The sequence below is a fragment of the Pempheris klunzingeri genome, chromosome 11 (genome assembly GCF_042242105.1).
Source record: "Pempheris klunzingeri isolate RE-2024b chromosome 11, fPemKlu1.hap1, whole genome shotgun sequence".
In the NCBI taxonomy this organism is placed as follows: Eukaryota; Metazoa; Chordata; class Actinopteri; order Acropomatiformes; family Pempheridae; genus Pempheris; species Pempheris klunzingeri.
In genome coordinates this window covers 9,814,489-9,836,979 of record NC_092022.1, presented here as the reverse complement: position 1 = coordinate 9,836,979, position 22,491 = coordinate 9,814,489, and the positions used below count along the sequence as shown (strand labels likewise).

General features: G+C 41.0%; 1 protein-coding gene across 3 annotated transcripts; it reads right to left on the bottom strand.

Moving 5' to 3' along the window:
- Positions 1 to 3,216: 3,216 nt before the first annotated feature.
- On the bottom strand, positions 3,217 to 9,890 carry tardbpa (TAR DNA binding protein a). Of its 3 annotated transcripts, XR_011585225.1 has the most exons (7): positions 9,191 to 9,890; positions 8,107 to 8,270; positions 7,825 to 7,965; positions 5,745 to 5,915; positions 5,565 to 5,649; positions 4,605 to 4,751; positions 3,217 to 3,830 (listed from the first exon to the last, which is right to left on the bottom strand). XR_011585225.1 is itself a non-coding variant. In XM_070839543.1 (6 exons), the coding sequence occupies exons 1-6, from the start codon at positions 9,429 to 9,431 to the stop codon at positions 4,657 to 4,659; spliced, it is 897 nt and encodes a 298-aa protein (XP_070695644.1). In that variant the 5' UTR covers positions 9,432 to 9,890; the 3' UTR covers positions 3,906 to 4,656. The 3 variants fall into 3 exon arrangements, 2 of the variants coding, with proteins under 2 accessions (XP_070695644.1, XP_070695643.1); XM_070839543.1 differs by lacking the exon at positions 3,217 to 3,830 and having other exon boundaries at positions 3,906 to 4,751; XM_070839542.1 differs by lacking the exon at positions 3,217 to 3,830 and having other exon boundaries at positions 3,906 to 5,649.
- Positions 9,891 to 22,491: the final 12,601 nt, after the last annotated feature.

Here is a 22,491-nt window from a genome sequence, read left to right as displayed (position 1 = left end):
AACTTTAACTGGTGACAGACACAGGATACATGTGCCAGATTGTTTTAGTTCAAGTAAGTACAGTGGCTTATCAGACAAATGTTCTTGTAAAATTGCAAAATTAAGAAATCTTAGCCTAAAGAAGGAACAGACCTCTTCTTTGGTACATGGCAGAACTTTCTAGTGAATTAAACTGAAATTTGTAATCAGGTTTCTGGTATATCTGACAAAAGGGACCTTTGTTATTATTAATAGTCCCTGTGGTGAAATGTTTCCTGTTGTCCTTTCAGTGATTGTCCAGCAGGTGGCCCTCAGACCCTGATGTGTGTTTCTTTGTCTCATGGCAGTAAGTGTCAGGAAAGCCAATGTTAATACAAAAACAAACCACTTACAGTTTTGGTCTGTGAGGGCCTATTAAAGGAGGTGGACAACTCCATAGTAGGTTTAGAGGTTGTGGGATTGGGTTGCATTAAATTGTTAAAATTCAGTAAAAACACAGCACAGCCTCAGGAATGCCAAATCAAATACTCTTGACAGTCTCAACAGAAACTGAAGCCTCATAGTCATCCCAAATATAACCTTTTAGCGTGGGATTTTATCATCTCTCCACACGTGGTTGTCTAATAGCCTAATAAAATGCCCTAAAATGTTCATTTTAAGAGGTTGACAGCTAAAAAAATATCTGACTAAACCAGTTAACTGTGGCTGGTGTGAGAAAACATCCTCTCAGTGTTGAAGGCACAGGAAGAATAGTTTCTACTTGTAGTGGTGTGTTTTAAGAAAGAAAAACTGAATAAAAACTCCTTTTAGCGCTCTGTTCCCTGCTGTGCTCTCTAAAGAACTGTCAGTGGATTCTCAGCTGCTGAAATTAACAGTCGCTGCTTCCACCCCCGCAGCAGTGAGGGATGTTTCATCTGACAGGAGTGCGTCACAGCTGCTACTACACCTGCAGTTAAACAGTAAACAAAGCCTCACCTCAGTGCACCTGTGCTGCCACAGCTTTGGTGATTGCCAGGTTGATGTTTACGCCGAGCTTCTGTCTTCTATTCAGCCGTCCTGGGACGCTTCAAAGACCTCCTCGTTTGACTCCTCGTGTCGGAGCTTTGATCCTGAAGGGGGAACACTGCAGAGCAAACAACACACACACACTGTCATACATCTGGATTCATCCTATTGGTGAATGGAAAATAAATGTCCCTGTTCCTTTTCTCTGGTGCTTAATTAATGCAAAGGACAGAATATTCTCTAAAATTAGAGGCCTTGTATTCTTAATGAGGTCTAATGCAGAACCGAGGTTGCATTAGAGCACATCTGAGCTCAGTGAAGGCAGCGTAGGTGGAGGACGAGGCCGCTGAGTCATCTGTAGGCAACAAGGCGACACCAGACAGTACGAGGATGACGATGATGATGCATAATGAAGCAGGAGGGCAGCAGATACAAATAGATTTCATCACGATCCAACGTAAAGCTAAATTAAATCAAATAGTTACATGTAATATAAATTAAATTTGGTTTGCTGAGTATTTCTGGCAGCAGCACAGTCTATGTGTCACTGACTCAAAATAAACTATAGTGCTGTTTGTCATCATAATGAAGAAATGCGTCACTCAGTGTAAAAATGTGGCTCCTTGATATATTTTGGACAACAATAGAGGTCTATGGTACAGAGGGACAAGCTACATCAGACTTTAGTTACAGTAATGATACTTGATAGTGTTTCATCAAGCTTATTGATGATAAAGAAAACAGCAGGATTCACATTTCTCAATATTACACATAAGATATTTAGGACATGAATAGGACATCTAATCTGTCTGGGCATCATAGTACATAGATATTATTCATGCTTTACCAACAAATAACAACCTAAGACTGTCATATAATCAGGTGAGTTGATAGTCCTCTTTCACCAACATTGAACTCTGTGATTTCTCTGAGATCAGTCTATAGTAAGATGATTAGTGGTTCAGCCTCAGTAATTTCCTGTATTTACAGTTTTAGCTGTGTTGGTGCCATGTTTGCAGGCTTCTTCCCCCATTTGCAAATTCTAAAGTTATAAATCAACGGTTGGACCTGAGTTTGTATTTCATCAGAAACTGCAGAAGGAGCAGAGGGAGTTGCAGCAGCAGGGGTTAACCGAGTGAGCTACAGTCAAGGTTTGTGGGTCCAGGGAAGTACCTCAGAGTGAAGCTGGCAGAAAGGACCCTCAGAAACCACTGTCTGCTCCCGGGACAGAGCACCCTGCTAGGACGTCTTCTGCAGGAACATCTCAACCTGCTAGCAGCGGGAGAAAGCACATCAATTCACACCATGTTTCCATGTTTACAACAGCGAGCGTTGATTAAATTGCAGCTATAAAAAGGGGTGTTTGTAGCCCATAACTGTTATCTTTGATGCAGGAAATAAAGACCCCTCACAGCCTTACATGAAAAGTCAGCACCATCCGAGAGATGTGATAACTTCAGAGGCCTGTAAAATATCTTCTGATGCTATCATCATTCTTTGATATCCAGATAAATAAAACTGATCGGGACTTGACTGCTTCTTACATGCTCAGATTTAAAATTCAGGTTCTAACAAGTGATTTCTTTTAAAACCACATTTTAATTCAACATTTGACCTCCTACTAAAAGGGGGATTTTCCATTAGTGATACCCAGCGTAGCCTTTTCCCCCCTCTAAAAACCTTGTCTTCTAGCAGGTCAAGAAAGTGTTTTCACAGTATCTGCATGACATCCAGCAGGAATGCTTTAGGTTTGCATTGTATACATTTCTCTAAAAGCTTCAGGCTTTAAATGGGCATCATACAAGTATTTCTGGAGGATTTTTCTAAGTTGGTTTCAGGGGCTATGAAGTATCACTTTAGATTAGTAGTCCTCAGGTGGTGTGCAAATCAATCTCCAGCAGCACAAAACACTCCAAAACTTACAAACCTCTTTAAAAATGAAAGGTTATTACAAGTAGGTTTCCATAAATGAGGTGACTTGGGAGTCTTGTCCCCACAAGCCATCACAAAAAGGCACATCAGCCCCATCAACAGGCCAAAACTGCACCTAACAAACAGCCAGCATCAACACCACAAAGTGCAGGACACTTTTTAGCACATTTTACACAAAGGAGCAAATTTAAAGCATCACACTGAAGGAACATTGTAAAAATAAGAACTAGGAAGTGGAGCCCAGTTAGAAAAATACTTATACTAATCTACACTTTATCTACATTGAGAGACGACAGGCAATTAAAAACTTAAAACTTTTATTTTACACCGCAATACTAAAATATTTCAATACAGAAAGTGTGAATTCCTGCTGGCATGTTCAATCAGTTGTTAAAGTCCCTTTGAAAAATCACTCAGCGTATACAATCCAACCACTTTACATTCAAGGTGAACAAAACAACAAGAACACATGCTGCCTAATTGAGATTATTTTTGATCACACTGACATGAAACCGACCAGTTAATAATCCACAAGTTACCAGTGAGGACAAAGAATAAAGCATTTACTGACAGAAAAGAATGATTCAGGTTTAAGGCAGACTTTGTGTCTCACAAGCTTGGAAAGAGTGTGATCGCTGTCAAACTGCAGGTGTGACTTTGGTCCTATTTGTGACATTTGTAGGTATAAACAAATACCTCTGCCCAATTGAGTATGGTCCGCTCTAAATTTCATTATGGGATGGTCCAAGGTTTCTTGCTAGTGAGGTGAAGAGGATCCTTTTCAGGATTAAGGCGGTCGCGCAGCAATTCCATTGTTGGTTTGTGCCGGCCCACCCAACAATGTCCTCAGCTTCTCCATAACTGACTCCAACCTGGATTCAGACGAAAACCTGGGCTGTCCATGTCCGAGGTCCCTATACATGTGAATTAAAGTGTTGGCAGTTCAATTAATGTAAAAATCAAAAATAAGTCACTGTCAAGAGTGTATCATACCTAGTCAAATTCAGTTTTATTTCAGACTTCCCTTTGATTCACAAAACATAGAAAATGCATTCGTAACCACTTCAAACACAAACTTTCAATGGGAACATGTCAAACATTCACATCAACCTCTGAGCTCACTTGCAAACTTCAACACACTTTCAGTGTTTTCCCTCACACAGACTTCACCAGCACAAAGTCACATTTTCACACAGAGGGTGGTAACAAGGAGAAAAATAAAGCACACAACCAGACACGGCATTCACGTCAAATCAGACAGCAAGAAAAAGCTATGAAAGAATACAAATACTCATAGCACTTGACATTTCATTGTGTTTTTAAAGAATTAAGGTTGATAGAAAACGATGAGAGAAAGCAGAGACCATAGGGATCTCGAGATGCAATAAATGTCCTTGTGATGGCCATTAGGAACACACTCGTACTTGCTTCTTCCGCTCACACTCGCACAAAGCCACAGGTTCTTCTCAACTCTCGCAGGCATTTGTTTCTTTAAAAAAAACAAAAACAAAAACAAAAAACGCACAAACAGTCCTTCTCACACGTGCTTCCTTTCATTTTGCTCTCCCGTTCGCTCACTCTCACTCGGTCCAACATCAATCCCACTCATTGATCTCGAAAAAAAGGGACAAGAGCAGACACGATTTCTATATCCATAAAAAGGGGAGAGGAAAAAAGACAACACCCACCGTCTAACACAGTATATGCAGAGTGAAGCTGTGTTCTTTGATGACAAAGCATTTACACATGGGAAGAGGGGAATTGATACTGAGATCGGTCGAACATTGCTGCCAATGAGGCGATTCCTCCCGGGAAATTGGGAAAGAGTTGGTGAACTGCAGAAGAGATTTTCATGAAGGCGTTTCCAAAAGACGTCAAACAAAAAACAAACAAAAAGATGCAAGAAACTGCATACAGATATAGAATTATATCAAGCCTGTTTTACAAGAGGCTGAAGGGGCTCATGTACTACTCGTGCATGTTTATAAATATTTATCTTGCATGCACATCTCATCTCTGTGTAACATTTTCTCAAAAACAAAAAAGGGAGTGTGGCAGTTTCCACTACTAAACTAAACTTTTCACCCATTCAATGCATGACTACATAATTAGTCAAACGCATGTATACATTTTCTCTTGAACAAAATAAAAGGCAGTGTATTTTTAAATAATAGGAACATAAGATACAAGCAGTTCCCCCCTGTAGGTATACTTACCAGATTAAGCTAATAGCTAGAGAAAATGTCGACCCATAGCTATCTACATTCCCCAACTAGAGGACTTTGACTCCATAGAGTTGCCAAAGCCGGAGCTGAAGCCACTGCTGGAGGCAGTGTTAGTGCCTGCAGCCCAGCCGAGGCTAGCTGTGCTGGGGCTGCTGTAACTGGTGCTGGCAGAGCTATAGGTCTGGTCTCGGGTTGTGGTGGCTGTGCCTGCCGTTGTGGTCAGACCCTGCTGGTTAGCCAGCATGCCCATCATTCCCCAACTGCTCTGCAGCGCTGCCTGGGCAGCAGCCACCATTGCCGGGTTGAGACCGAGAGCCCCAAAGTTAACCCCACCGCTACCGCTGCCAAGCCCACCGCGATTGCTGCCATAGCCCTGACTGAACCCCCCAGCCCCAAACCGCCCTCGATCCATCATTTGCCTACTATTATTGTGTTTGGGCTCAGCGTTGGAGATGTGCACACTGACGCCCTTGATGATCAAATCCTCTCCACACAGGGCTTGGGCGACCTGAGAGAGAAGCGACGAGAAGATTATCATTGCCGTCACTGTTATGCTATCAACTAATAATCAAACTCTGCTGTCTGTGGTGTGGTGAGTCTCACCTGGTCATCTGCAAATGTGACAAATGCAAACGCCCGGAAAGGTTTAGGGATGAAGACATCAGTGACTTCGCCATACTGCATGAAGTACTGCCTCAGCTCATCGGTTGTCATGTCCTCTGTACAGCGGCCGACAAAGATTTTACGGCTCCGCATGGGCTCATCGGGACAGGCCTGAGAGGACAAAGAGGCACAGCAATATATCGTGCAATCTACATGAAGTTGCGATGAAGTTAATCTTTTTAAAATTCAATAAACACTTGTGATGAACATTTAAGTCGCGAAACTACACATCGGGAAATAAAGAGCAAGAACTGCTAAATGATTTTTGTATTTGCAAAGTTTCATCCTCGATATTAGTTAATAGGGTTGAACGATGAATCAGATTTTTCTCCATGTTATCCAATCTAACCAGAGTGTCAGTAACACTGTGGGCCCCATGGGCTCCACTTGCACACATGCTCCCCTCTGCGCCACATGACATATGAGAGTGGCAGTAAATCATCAACTTGTTAAATGCCCTGCACACACTGATCTTCACAGTAACGTAGTGTTGATATAAGTCAACATTAAAGGGCAAGAGGTGACTGAAGAGTCAGAGAGGAACAGTACGTCTGTTGTCTGGACCTATTTTAGGTTTAGACAAGAAGATGCTCGATGCTCAGGTATTGTGCACTACGAGCCTTGTTACCATACCGACAACACAAGGGAAAAACTAGATATCTGTTCCAGCATCTAAAAAAGCATCACAAGGCCGTTTATGATGACTGCATGGCTAAAAACCAGACTGTCAGTAAGTCGAGTAAGTCGACTACCACCCATCAGGGTTCACCGAAATGTTAGAGAGCATCACACCCTATGAACGGGATTTAGATCTGCACTGTGAAATTACCCCGGCCATTTCTAAGGTCATAGCGAAAGATATGATGCTCCTCAACACACACGTTTACATATGACATGTTTACAATGAAGCTTTGAGGTAATTAAATACTTTTAGAGTGGTAAAGCCATAGTCGGTGAACACTTCAGTTTGTGTGATTTGTTACAATACTGTTACTAACTGGAGATCAGTCATTCATATTTAGGTTTTTTATATTCAAATTAATGGTCACAGTATTAATTTAACTTCAACTTAACAAGTTAAATCAACATGTTGACATGTTACCATGCGGCTTTAAGTTATCAAAACGTCTTTAGAGAGACAGAGAGGGTCAAGGGTGCAGATCTTTCTTGCATTTCTGCATTTGTTACATTAACCAACTGCAGATAAGCAAGATTCATATTCATATATTAATGTCCACACCAGGCCTGTTGTTCTGCGCTGCTTTTTTTGATCTTTTTTCAGACTTAATATACGGAGTCAAGTCGTGATAATGCTATGATTAAAAGGCTTGAAGTTATTAACATTCTACTGTGACTTAAAGTTTTTTCAATTCAATAGCCGAATAAAAATATGCTGTTCACGTCAATTCAGGCATCAGTTCATTTCATTTCATCATAACATGTAAGCCTGACCTACATGAAAGAGCTGTTTATATGTTGACCGGATCTAATGTTGTGTTGATAATAATATAGAATGACTTATTGCTTAGGTACAGTGATTAACACAGAAGATAATGAATTTTTAAAAAAGGGGGAAAAATCACAATATTGGTCTTAAAAGATAAAGCATTTTGATTGTTTTCCCACATCATTCAGCTCTAATAGTGGTTAAATGGTTTGTCTTCCAGGCCTGACATGATTTGTAAATGCAAAACTGTTTAGCATGTCTCCCTAAAACATGCTTTAAACTTGTAATTAGACCTAGCACTGTTAACCAAATGTAAACAAACCAGTGGTCTGTCGTTGTTGTTAATGTTATATTACATAACGGGTATGCTCAAAATGAGGTCAACTGAAGGGTTTCCAAAATGCTGCGTTTTACACGTCCACTCAGATACACAGAACCCGAAGTCTGGGCCTCATCCTGACTGGATGCCTCTGTCCCCACCTACCTACTCCCTCTGCAGGTCCGATACACCTTTTTATTGTAAAAATATTATCACTGACTATACTTTGTGATAAGAAATGGTGCTCAAAATACCTTTGAGTTGGGAAGTTTGCAGTCACACCATCGTCCATCAATCATGTGTCTCTGAGCAATCACTTTGGTTTGTGTCTCATAGTCAGTGAACCGGACAAACCCAAACCCTTTTGAGTTGCCAGTCTTTACGTCTCTCTTGACCTGGAGTGAACACAGAGGAAATGTAACCAATTTTAAACAAATCTTAATCAAACCAGAAATACAACAAGCTAACCTTATCATACTCTAAGCCTAATAAAAAAATGTCAATAAAAACAGTCAGGGCCAGGCGGACGTCACTACCTGCACCATGATGACTTCCCCAAAAGTAGCAAAATAATCTTTCAGGTCTTGTTCTGTTGTTTTCCATGGCAGCCCGAGGACGATGAGATCTGATGTCTTCTGAAAACCTCTTTTTATTTTCACAGCTGAGGCAGCATCTATTTCATCCATCTTCCTTTTGTTATCTGTGAGGAATAAATAGATATCAGTGACATCAGGAAAAAGAGCCAATCACATGTAAACACAAATCTCCTTAACTTGAGGTGAAAGGTTGAACAAATGGAAAATACAATACGTGGCTAAAAGTTTGTGATCTCCTCAACATTACAGCTGTAGCTGGATGTTGAGCATCTCAGGCCAAACTCCATGAGCATTAATATGCTGCTACAAGAGCCCCGACTCTTCTGTGAAGGTTTTCTATATGATTCTGACACATGAGGGCAGGGAATTGCCCCCATTCAGCCACAAGAGCAAAGGTCATATCAGGCACTGATGCCCAACCATCCAGTTTATCCCAAAGGCGTTCGATAGGTTGAGGTCAGGCATCCGTGCAGGCAAGTCAAGATCTTGCGCACCAAGAAGAAAATTCCTTTATGAATCCGGCGTCATCCTTAGGAGCATTAACACATTAAAGCAGGAAAGGACTTTAACTGCTGCCACATAGAAATCTCATTGTATGATGGGGGATTAACATTTCTCTTGGTTGGAACAGAGGGGCCAGAACAAAAGAACACTTACCAATTTATTAGGTACTTCCAGCTAAAATGGAGGCAGTCTAACACAACAAGCCCTGCACTGATCCAGCTTAATAGTCATTTTAGTCGTGGATGCTCCCATTATTTTCACCATGCCATTAGTAGCAATAAGGCTAAACTAAAATACTAGAAACATTACTCAGTGTTGAATCAACACTCATCTACAACAGTTTCAACACAAACGTAACATTACAGCCTTAAGGAAGGTGGGATTTATGCAGGACGGATATATTAGATAGTATTAGGTGCAGAGTGTTTGTAGAAATGGTTGAACACATACGTTTGGTCAAAAACTATACAGTGATAGCAAGTGGGAAAGCTCAAGTCATTTACCACAACCCTTGGCGTACCTTTGGGGTAATTGACGACATAGACCAGGTTTCCCCAGTCGACCTCAGGTGCATGCAGGACTCCCTCCACCAGTCGGACTCCCCTCATGCACTGGGACTCTGGGTTCCTGTAGCGCAGCCCACACGCCCCTGGAAACTGCGCTGCTACAGACGACAGCAAAACGGTTCCATCGTCCTCCGAGGGGATCTCCATGGGCTCTTCGTTTTCATCCTCAGCCACACGAATGTACAACTCTGACATGGTCTCTGAATGACTGAGCGCTGGTCCAGAAGGAATCAGCTGACGCAAGTTCAAGTTACGAGTAAACACGGAATGACACACGAGTTTGTATCGTCGAAGCCCGCGGAAGTTTACTTCTGTTAAAGGGTCGACGCGACTGATGTAAAAGTGCAGTTAACGGCACACAGACAAACTGTGTGAAACGCTACCACTCAGACAAACAACTCACGTGTAAACAACTTGCCCCGCTAGCTAACAAGCTAGCATACTCAGGACAGCTTGAAAAAATGAATGAACGTCCAGTTTCGCGCTGTATTTACTGGCCACAAACATACGACTCCCCCCTTTGCTTGCAAGCGTGTGGCCGAAAACTGGTCGTCAACAACAACGCCGATAACTAATCTTACTCGGTGAATTTTAAGCACGTCAGTAAATATCTGCAGCTGGACACGGCTAACCTTTCTAACCTCAAGCTAGCTAACAAAATGGCTGCGTAGCTTGTAGGGATGACATCATCTTGTTGGAAGGGCACACTGTTAGATTGTGTAGGGAGGCCAAGAGACAAAATTTAAATCATTTAGCCATTTAGTTTGGCTTCAGATAACCAGTTGTCGAATAACGCTTTTTATAAGAACAACTTTAACGTTATATGGTTCACTTTATTAGTCTTGTTGTATCTTATAACTCGCAGTAGTAACCGTTTTAAACTCGTGGTTCCCCCTTTGAAGTCTGACTATGAGACCAACCACTGTGACGTCACCATTTGTTTATGGACTGCTGTTTTGAACATGGATGTTTAATAGATGCATATAAGAGCTCCTATAATACATCGGTGGTACATTGAAGCCTCGAGTTTGGCATTTTGGCCGCAGCCATCTTGGTTCTATGGAGCCAGAAGGGAACATATTTGGACGAGAGGGTTTAGTGCGCTAGCTAGTTTAGTTAGCAAGATGTGTCAGTCATGCACATTATTTGTTATATTAATTGGGATGCAAATTTTGGCCAACGAGAATCAGGCATAAAACAAAATGTACTGAACGGAAAAACTCGGACTTACAGTGTCGTTTTGCACAGCTGAAGACATTTTTAGGCGACCAGAAAATTGTCATTGTACCACGGTTTGGGTCTATACTCGATTCAGATTGGCTGCAGTGTGTCCATAATGTAATGTAATGTAATGTAATGTAATATAATATAATATACACTGAAATGCTTGCCCATCAGATCTCCTTCTGAGTATTAGGTTGTTCAATATTAAGTAAGACTGGTGTCCTTTGTTTTAATAGCAAATACAACATTTTCTCTTGTGAGAAGAGCCAGTAGTTGGATTTTAGGTGAAGCCAGTCCTGTAAATCCTCTCCGACCCTCCCAGATTACACAGGGTAGAAAAACAGCTGATCAGTAGATTCAATTTAAGTTTCACAGAAGCAGCAGTTTTTGTGCTAGATATTAAGTATCTGTCTTAACAGTTCATTGGATGGGTGAATATTATTAAGCATTTTAAAATTGACTTCTTTTGTCTTAGAGCTATCAGGGTAATATACTTAGTTCTCCCTTTCTTAATGCCTGAATCTACGAACGGTTGGATGATGGAATTTTTATTTGATCTTTTTGGGAACAATGTCTTGTTCAGGACACTTCATACCAGAAAATCTTGACCTGACTGTGTTTCTGTGTTTCGTGTTTACATTGAAAATATATGAGAAAATCTAAATATGCAGTTAACAGTACACATGGCCTCATCTTTATTATTAAAATCTTGGTGTTGATTTAGGCTCTATATGACATGGCTGGTTAGTTAGCTAGTCTTGTTGAACATACAGTCAAATTATATTTACAGTTAGTCAACCATATGTAGTCTTATGTCACAGCTGAGCTAAAAGGTTACATGATCTAGGTGGACTAGAAATATCCTGTTGCCATGTCATGTCAAATGTTTGTCCTATTTACTGGAGTAGTGAACAATGTTTCCATTGCATGAGAGCCTTGGATGGTAATGACTGTTCAGGTATTAGTCAAGGAAACTTAATAACTAATCCTTGGTATTAGTAAAACACAACAACAGGGAAACTGGGTTATGGTTTGTGTAAAAACTTGGATTTTGATTGCAAAATATTAGTGAATGGTCTTCATTTATTTCTTACTCTTATTTTCTTATTATAGAGGGAACAAATTAAGTGACAAGTGTTCTCTTATAGATGTCTGTACAATTGTTCTTTTTGGAGGCAGTGGAGTCGCCCCCTGCTGTCCATGTCATGTGGTGTCATGTGAAAAATAAGTTCTTTCTGCACTATAAAAGTTTATAATGCCTGTTTGGCTAATGGGCTTACATTTTCACAGGTTTGAATAAGATATGATGATGAAGATGAGAATGCAATGTTACAGCTGATGCTTATCCTATGCAGCCAAACATTGTTCAATAATTACATTTAGAATTTTAGATGCAGTCCAAAACAAAAACACCAAACAGTGTATGTGTAACGGTATGAATTTTTGGGTAAATATGTATAAAATTATGTAATAAACCTGAAATATTTGTATTTAATTGAATGGTGCAGCCATAAAAAACAGTTTGGTCTTTATTGTAAACAATTTCACTGAAGAGCTGCAACAAGGTGACACAGAACACATGTGATACTGTGACATATAAGATTATTTTAAAGCTTCTTAATTTGAAATAAAAGGATAAAACTGGACTTATTCATTGCAGACACATTTCAATGACACATCTTGACAAATCAGAGGGTCTACGACTGCCTTAAAACCAGCTTTTCACACGTGCTGAAGACAATGATTATTCTTTGTGACTTTTTTGTCACTTACCTTTGACAAACAAAGCAAACACACCTGTTTTGTTCCTCCTCCTTTGTGACATCAGCCCAGTTACCTACAAATAGGCCGCGGTCAGACTGCCCACCGACGTCTTCATCAGTGGAAGTAGCATGGATCAGATGAGATTTGGCATCCTTCTTAGAACTATGTGAGTAGCACAACATTATACAGAAACTGACTTTAACTATTCACCATCTTCAAAATATAAGCTCACTTCTGTGTTTTCCCTACAGTATTTTACAGTGTTTTATTACGAGGAATGTGTTTTCCATCCAGAAAAGAGAATGGATTGATACGTCAACAGCAAAACTAACAGGTAAACTGTGGTTACTCAGTGATGACGTGTAGTTGTTGCTAATGCTGTCACACAATATGTGAGAAAATAAATCTACTTTTATTTTCCAGAGGGAGATGTGGCCTGTTTTTCGGAGTATATGGAGATGTGGATCCACAGTGCAAGGATTGAAGGGCTGAGGGTCTGGCTATCTGGGGCCTTACGGATTCAAGGTATAAGTCCCTCTGACACAAAAGACAAACACTAAATTGAGATGAAAAAAGGAAATATTCGTCCTCTTAACATACTTTTGCTGTCCGCAAGGCAACCTTGCAGCCCTGGATCACTTAAACCTACAGCTGTCTGCCTGTGGATTCTCTCTGCACAAAGACCCTGACATGAATTTTATTTTTAGAGTCAGTTACACTGGATGTTTTGTCCAGCAACAGGTACGTCAGCCTTTTATGAAATATCTCAACCATATGCAAAAACTCTGACATTTGAGCTTTGAGCCTTGGTGGTGAAAATTTCTCTGGTTGTATGACTGCTCAGCACGGCCACCGAGTTCTGACACTGAATTTGGTGAAGAGGATAAACCGATTCGGAGGCAGACCTCATAGTTTCATGATGAAATGTCCCATGGTTTCTGTGCTGCCCAGCAGAGAGCAAATCCAGTGTGACCCAGAGTATATTCAGGTAACCTCATGTCAACCAAGCCAACTTTCACAATTTTAACCATGTTTCTTGTTTATTCAATTCTGATAAGATTTATGCATATCCTGTAGGTGACCAGACATGTTCCCCATGACATCTGGGATAATGAGGTAGGAAGTGAAATCAGCCACTTGAAAAAAAATATGATTACAAATATGTTTGTAAATGTTTTTGGCTGACATAGAGAAAACAGGCCAAGGGGATGTGTCTGACTGTGTTTTGTGCATGTTTGGTTATGCATCACAGTTGCATTGGTCACTGTCTCTGAGCGATCACCTCATTGTAGCTCTGGAGGATGCCAGCCTGATCCAGATGAATGTTGACATGAGTGGACCCGACATGACAGTTCAAGGCAGGAGGAGGGACATCTTAAGCCCTATCAAAGTAAGAGACCTCACACAGCACACTGCCACCTAGTGACCACTGGGAACATTACGGCTGAAATTCACTGAGTTCTTTTGGACTGTGCCTGTTGAGCGCAGGTAATGGGAAATGAAGGGGAATTCTTGGCCTTGAAGCTGGTCAGTGGTCAGTATGCCTACAGCATGGAAGCTACGTGTCCAGAAGGTGGGTAGCCAGCACACAGTCGGTTCTTGAAGTTATTCTCCTTTGCCACAGCACTAAATTTTACCAGTACAACAAAGTAAAATTACTTCTTCGTGAGTCAAACAACAGAAATATTAATGAGAAAATGTACTTAAAGTATCCAAACTTACCCAAAATGAATACTCATTCTGCAGTTCTGTCAGCAATATACTATTACTTGATTCATTTTATACTGATGTATTATTTTGTGAGGTGCGTTTTAGTGATGCACCCTTTCAAGTTTAACGCAGTGGTTCCCAGGCTTGGGGTCGGGCCCCGTCCAAGGGGTCACATGATGAATGAGGGTTGGAGAAAAGGAAAAAGTTCTGCACTGCAAACTTGTACGCACCTCTTGGGGTTTTTAAAAAATGTTGCATAAATGTATCTGCTTGGTCCTCAAACAAATATTTAAATAGCAGGACAGGGATCGTGCCATTGGTCAACAGTCCACCTGACATGCTATTCGTTGGGGATTTTTAACAGGGTTATTGCACAGAAAATCCAAGAAATGTGAGAACAGATGTTTCACGAGTGCGCAGAAGCTGGATGAGCGTGCAGGAAATATTTCAACAATATTTCTGAGTTCAAGCAAACAGTTTGAACAGAAGCAGAGCAAATCCGAACGTAAACGGGGGCTATTTGAGTGTGAGATCAGGATTTTGAAGGAAAACATGACGAAATGTGGACATGAAATCAGTGAGTCATGCTCTCACATTGAAAGGCCACACTCTTGACTGAAGATAGTAAATATACTCCATATGAATGAAGCAGAGCTCAGAGAAGCCTGAAGTAGTCAATGCAAGCTTTCAATATGTTTGGGTAACTTTTTAATCTAACAGTATCTAGTAACTACATTAGTCAAATAGATGTAGTGGAGTAAAAAGTGCAATATTTCCATCTGAAGTGTAGCAAAGTTGAAGTACAAGGTAGCATAAAATGGAAATATATACAAGTACATCAAAACTGTACTTAAGAACAGTGCTTGAGTACATTTATTTGGATATTTTCTACCACTGACACCAGTAACACATTTTACCCCTGATGTAACTTTCAGTAACTGCATCTGCAGCAGAGGAGACTGTGCTGCACATTTTCAAACGCCACATGGGTTTGACCAAGCGAGGCAGCCACGACAATGACGCACTGACAGTCAGTAATGTGTCGGTGAACCAGACAGATCATTTCACAGTGCAGGAGACGAGTGAATTTGTCACACTGAACATTCCTACAGCCCAAATACTCCAGACCAAGGTTAGTGCTGAAAGCTAGGTTTTGTGTAATGCAGTTTGGCCAGTTTCTGACATTTGTTAAGATGTAAGCACTGTGCGTCACTTGCCATGAGGGTTCATTACCGTGTAAAACATCTAAACCGGGTTTGTTTTACAGGCCTGCGCAGACAGCAAACAACTCCTGCAGCCGTTCTACAGGGTGGATGTTGTGCTCACCTTCAAAGAGACAAATCACAAAATGCACTGGACCATGGAGAACACACTGCCATGCACAGGTGAGTGTGCCGCTGATGAACACAGTAAAACTAAAGTGGTGATTAATTATTGGAGGATATTTTAACCGCTAGCCATTGAAAGGATTTACTGTAGTCACACCAGGCACTTACTTTTGTTTGTTGCTCCGTCAACCAATCAGTTAACTTTATACAGCACCTTTAATTTATTCATTTTAAAGGGAAATAAAAGTTAAAACTCAAAAAACTCAAAATAAGATATAAAAAAAACACAACTGCAAATAAAATTCTTATATACCACTACCACTAAGGGATAATACACCTTTATCTGATAAAACTAATTATGAATCACACACACACACACACACATGTATATGCGTTCATAAGTAGTGTATTTCCCTTAGTGGTAGTTTTGGTATCAACTTTATAGCAATACTGCATTTAACCTCTATTTGATGACCTGTAATCTCATTACCTACTTTACCATTATATTTACCATTATAGAGAGTCTACTTGCACTTGCATTACATTTCTTACAGTCACAGTAATATAAAAATGTTTACATGTAAAGATAAAGATCCCCTCCAGACATGTTTTAAGACATCTAAAAATACTCTCATATGGGTTTTACAGAACAAAGTTCAACTACTCTGTTAAAAAGTCTGAAAATTACACCTACCTGCCCTTCTCTTGTTAAATATAAATATATTATTTTATAAATATTGTTATTTCAGAAGTTTAACTATTGGACACAAGATGTTTCCTTTTAAGTTTACTAAAAAGTCAGTTCTAAGTGTTTGTGCTTGGGAGGCTTCAAGTGTCCCGGCTGTTTAAGCTGCATGTTGGACCGTGACGAAAGTTAGATAAAGTTTATTTAGTATAGCATCTTTTCACAGGACAAAGTCAAAAATGCTTCACAAGAGTAAAAATAGTTGAAAATAAGACCATAAAAACCAGTAAAAATAAACAACAATCAAACATAAGCAACAACAGCTGTAAAAACACATCATATCATCACATAATTTTTCATGTTAATTAATTTCACCTTTACTAAAATGATACCATCATCTTTCCTCAGCCAGGCCGGCTGCCTCACACAGCAGATCCTCTGCTGGTCCAGACACCACAGCCAGCTTTAAACATGAGACTTTAACTGCAGGACAGCCGTCACTGGAGCGCTCCACCATCCCTGTAGAAAGACTGCATGAGGCAGAGCCAACTGCAGAGTTCACCACCACTAACTCACCTCACACACTGATGGACAGTTTTAGTCTCCACACTGATGAGATGTCAAAGAGTCAAAGCGGGATCTTCTCTTCTGGGCTTAATGGAGACACGATCACTTCTGTTAATGCAACCAAGAGAAGCTTTTTTGATTTTCAAAATGCAGCCGTAAATACTTCAGTAGAGATGAGTTTCCTTGAGTCATCAGCCACAGCTGAACCACCAGAAACGTCTGTTACAACCAGTGGGAATAACAAAAAGCAGAAGCAGAAAAGACTGAGGTGGATTTGGGAGTAGAAACCTGACAAAATCTGTAAAAATATATCTACAACTACACAACTGAAATAACATTGAACTTAATTAATTAAAAAAAAATTAAATTCATATCACAATAGGACTCATGTAATCATTTTCTGCAGCATACAATTCTGCAATTAAATGTCATTTTGTCAGCTTTTTGTTTTTCTAAGTCACACTAGACTTCAAATGCAATTTCAACGTTGTGACCACACTTAGGTTCAGGCCTTTTGATTCACTTATTTCGTTTTCATTGTCTCTGATGTCACGTGTTACACGTCTGTTTGCAGTCTCGAAAGGTGATGCTGTGGTCAGTCAGTGCTGTGAAGGTTGATTATACAAGCAGAAATACAACCAGACCTCTGCCAGCCGTAGCCCGAGGGTGGACATTATCCAGACACGGACAAGGCAGGCGTTAAATAAACATGTCTCTATCCGAGCAGTACAACAGGATGATGTAGAGAAGACGCTGCACTTGTTACAGCTGATGCCACCTTCCATGGAGGCCCTGCATCGTAGACACTTATAATAAAGACTTGATTTTCACTGAAACAGACCGTCCGCATGTTAGTGATGAATCTCAGACTTTCAGAGGTTTTATGTCTTAAAAATCAACACTTTTTTCCCCCGCCTGTTCAAAATCTAATACATTTCAAACATTATTTCAGCTACTGAGTTGTTGCTGTATGTCGTTTTACTGCAATATACTGAAGCACCAGGAGAGGGCACTATTGAATGAGTTTTCAGTAAACTGTCCCAGACTGTCTGCAGATGCCCTTTTCCAAATTAACCCGTTTCATGTTTTGTTTTGTTGTAGACATATTTTCAATCTTACTTTGTGTCTGCACAGACAGTTGAGCTGTATGTGAATTACCTCAAATGCCAAATGTGGTAGAAAAGGGATGTTTACTTTAATTAGGCGGTCATGTTTGCCAGTATAGTTAAAGAGTTGCTTTAAATATGACTGCTGTAAAATGTACTCCTCAGAAGATCATAGGTATGAAGCAGATTCGTCTCGTTAAAATGGCTGAAGATGTTTCACTTTTGTCTCCACCCTTATTGTTCTCCTTTGTTATTGTGACCTCCTGGTATGCACCAAAGCGTCTGTAAATGATAACAGTGCAGTGTTACGCAGTTACATGCATCATATACAATGGGCTGTGGGGCAGAAAATCTAAACTTCCTTGTGCCTTTGGTCCCCATCTGCTCAGTGAACTTATGAGCAGGAAATGGAATAAGTGGTGCAAAAAGCACGCCGACATCCCCGGTTCTTTCATGTGGCCTCTCTCGGTCATTACCCTATCTGTACCGACTGTTAACTGTCTTTACAAAGTTAAAAATCCCTTTCATGTTTCACTGTTTCTTTTTTGTTTTAATTTCAGTCAGAACATATGGTTTGCACATCTGGGAGATGCTAAGCATGGTGGCACCCAACCCCCCCACACGCACTCTGCTTCTGTGAAGTGATCCATATATGGTCTTCATTGTTATTGCTCATAATCACTCATCATTATTATAAACAAGTCCTGTGTTGATTGGCCAGCTTTGAGTTTGCTCTGTAAAGATGCTCAATGATGTGAACTTTCAGAATTTCAAACAAACATAAAACCTTTGGAGAAAGTGACAAATTTTAAGTTTAAGTCGGAGCTTTGAAACATCACTGAAGTATTCCTCTGATATAGCCACCTGTGACTAATCCCAGTTTCCTTTATATGACCAGTTGTGCGTGGGTGTCATCATTTTTTTTAAGGAGGAACACTCTGTGGAGACATTTATAGAAAGTTCATGTGTGGACTACGTCCTGATTAGATCCTACTTATCTGCAGAAACCACCACGAAGCTGAAAAATATTAAACATTTCTAGTTAATGTTCAGTGTCAGACCTCCCAAAGTGGTCCAACAACAACACCGGATGACAAGCTATGCAGCTTGTGCCATGTGACCACAAACAAGCAATCACATCAGATCAGGAAATTTGATAAGAGCACCTCATCTCAGCTCATTTGAGAATAACCACATTTGATCCTACATAATAGAAAGAGTGTCATTAACTGACTGCAATTTAATGACACCAAAATGAAGTCAAAATTACTATTGTGGACAACTTTGGGTCATTAAATGCCACTTCGGCATCGTCTGCTCTCCAGCTACCAGCTCTCAGCTCCACGTTTTGGCAAGGCGGACGTAATTTCATGCCACTGGAGAGACGCGGGGAGGGAAAGGGGGAGGAAGGCTTTGTGTGGCTTTGAGTGGTTTGCTGGGCCTCTTCATCTCGCTCGGCGGGTAATTACAGAATCATGGGTCAACCACGCATGTAACCACGGTTGCGTTGCACAGTAGCAGATGTGCTCATGACATTATCCAGCACCAGAGCAAAAGGTAAATAAAAACAGATGCAGCTGGTTGCTACGGACCTTCGCCAAACTTGCGTATACCCCTAATTGTTCCCATGTGGGCCTGCTGAGTTGGAGTAGTAAAAGGGGCGGGTATGCCCTGTTTAAGATATGCCCGTATTTCTCAACGGGAGAAATTTATGAATGGGACAACGAGCCTCTGATGGTGGTTGTGGTTGTACGCGTTTATATGTGTGTTTACGTGTGTGTCTGACATTCACTGGAGGGGTAATACCTTCAGCTCCCCTCGTTCTCTCTTCTTTGCTCTGAGGAGAGAACATTGCTCCCGTCCTCCAGGCCTTCTCTGAGCATCCTCTCGTGCTTTAAGGCTCTTGATGCTTCCTTTGTCATACTGTGCTCGGCTGTGTGTGCGTGACACTGCACAATGTCAGGGAGGTCCCTGGTTGGACCCGAGCCAGGGCCTGCTGCAGGCCAGATGAAAAATTGAGGAAGAGGCTCGATTTCAGTGACATCCTGTCATTGCTCGGTATCTGATTAGTGTACACAGCCTGTGCAGTGGCTAAGATCTGGTGGGGTGTCTGATTGTGAGTGTGTCTGTAGTATACTTGTTCCAGAGTGTGTGCAGTAATGACACACAGGTTACAGTAAGAGGAGGCCTCAGGTCAGACTTGAAATTCCTGATTTAGGGGCCTGTTTTAATCATTTGGTGAACCATTCGATGTCTCCTGCGTCTCTTATGTTGCTTCTGTTGAGCTGTATGTGGTCGATCCTCTTTTTTAACACACACACACTCACACACACATCTTACACTATGAAGCTCGCTGCCAACAGCGTGTGCCTCCTCTCCCTCTCTCATTAACCGCAACTGTCAGATCCTCCAGATGAGGAGCAATTAAACCAGATAATAAACACTCGCCATCAATTCCTGTTTGTTGATGTTGTTGTTGTTGTTGTTGATGTCGATGAGTTGGGGGCTCCTCTCCTGCCACCTTAGTGCTAACTAGTACTTGAGTAACACACGAGAACAGCAAGGGGAGAGTCCTTCATAACACTGAAAAGGCCTCTACCTGCTGCATGTATGGCAACACCAGGCTGATAATAAAAAAGGCACAGTGAATGTTAACAATTAGATCCTAATCAGACACAGCTCACAGAGGCTGCTCTTTTATCCCCAGGCTTCACAGAAAAGGCAAACAAAGCGCTGCAAACTGTCAAGATAAAACACTACTTGGGATTGGTCGTGTCTTAGGGCTTCTTAAAGGGCAGTAATCTTGCCGTGCGCTGCTTTCTGAGACGACGTGCTGTAAAGACTCCTGTGTTTGCTCTTGTATTGGAGTGATAAGGCCGCTCCTCATCACGCCTCGCTTCTGACGAGGCTCGTCTCCCCTGACGATGAGAAGATGGGGGCTTGTTGGGGGGGGGGAAGAGGGCAGCCATGGAGGTTCATTTTTTTCAGCACTGTAGATGGATGATGGCAGAAAAAGGGCAGACAAAAATATAGATAGATAGATAGATAGATAGATAGATAGATAGATAGATAGATAGATAGATAGATAGATAGATAGATACCAGAGATAAACCAGAGACAACATCATTTTTATTCCATGCATTGTTCTTCCTTGTTAAAACATGGTGCCTACATTACCCACAATGCAACTAACCTACCCACAGTTCAGTCACGTAGTCAGGTGTGTTAAACTGATGTGGCCTGGAGCTGTTAGCCTCAAACAGAGATGAGGAGTGGGATACGGACGTCTGTCTTTCTGTCTTTCTAACTCCACACCCACATTTTCAGCCCCATCTGATCACTTGAGGCAGTTTATCCGGTTTTGTGGGGCATTCTCTTTACACAACTTTCTTCACATATGCAGTAGTACTCGCCAAGGCCAGTAAACTTGCTGTGTAAAATCGTATGTTGATGACAGTTTGAACCTGGATTTGTTCTAATGAGTCGAACTCCAGTTGACCTCATCTGTGTGTTCACTTGATTGTTCAGCTTGTGAAAAAAAAAAAGTGCCCGGGATGGTTTTCCACTTAAATTTGAGGGCTGGACAAAGCATTCTTAGGAGTTTAAAGACAATACCCTTTCTTTCAAAGGCTATAAAAACATGTATACAGCTGTACAAGGAGTTTCCTGATTCAAAAGCAAAATATGGTGTCACATATTCCTATTACCAATCAGGATGGCGTGGCCTGGAAAGTAATGTACAAGATGAAACTGTGGCCTGGTCAGAAAAAGCAGAAAAAAACTGATCTGATTTCCCTTTCTCTGTGGAAAAATGGATGTAGCCTCTTGTTTTGAAACTATATTTCCCTCAAAAACACTCTGAAAACTAAACAAAATTGACAGTGCTGGATTTATTGTCTTTAGCTCTTTTGTCCTTGGCGGCCACTGTTTGCGTGTTTGCCATGGAAACGGCAAGGTTATTTATCTTTACAGCCGTTTTACAATAACGTCCCTTTCCTGACAAAACAACAGAGGAAATATCAGGTCAAGCCTCTTCCCCCTTCTAATGATCAGGTCAATTCAGCCTCAGTATTTCAGACAGCTCATGCACATTCACACGTGTTCCCAGACACAGCCATGCTATTGATGAAACACACAGTTTATGAGTAAGATATCCGTCTTGTGTGTGTGTTCTGGGTTTTTTTTAGACTTATTTTTTTTAAAGGTGAAGGAAAAGGGAGGCGATGGTTTTCTATTTATGCTCTGCATGTCGGAAAGCTCAGAAAGTGGCTTCAGGCAGAAACACTAGATGGAGACAGAGAAAACTGACTCCCAGGTTGCATTTCAGAGATCAGGTCTGAGAATACAGTTTGCAGCGTTTGAAACATCGGACACGCACACTCAGAACTAAAGCACTGAATATATTATCTCTATTTGGATACATGGTGCACATGCATGCGTGCTGTATTGTTTGTCTCTCACAGGTTATTCAGGAGCTGCCTTCTCCTGCAGAAATTTGGGAAAACTTCATGAATTTTACTTGCTCTGAGTGCTGTATTTTTCCTCCTCACAGAATAAATGAAATAATACACTTTTCCCACATAAAATGTGCTCTGTGCAGTCATCTGCAAGCATCTTGCAAATCCTTGTGACTCGTGTAGAGTCCAGTATACTCTAGCTGTCGGGTGCTGTCCCCTCTCTTAGCATGGGGGAGAGGAGCAATTACTCCTTTTAAGGAGCTGTTCTCGTGAAAGTTGCCTAGAGTATATGCAGACTACTTTCCTCAATCCACATAAACAGCGCAGATAATAGAAGAAACTGACAATTTAGATGAGGAGGAATAGGCATAAAAGCATGAGGTGCGTAGAAAGTGCATGTCACAATTAAATTAC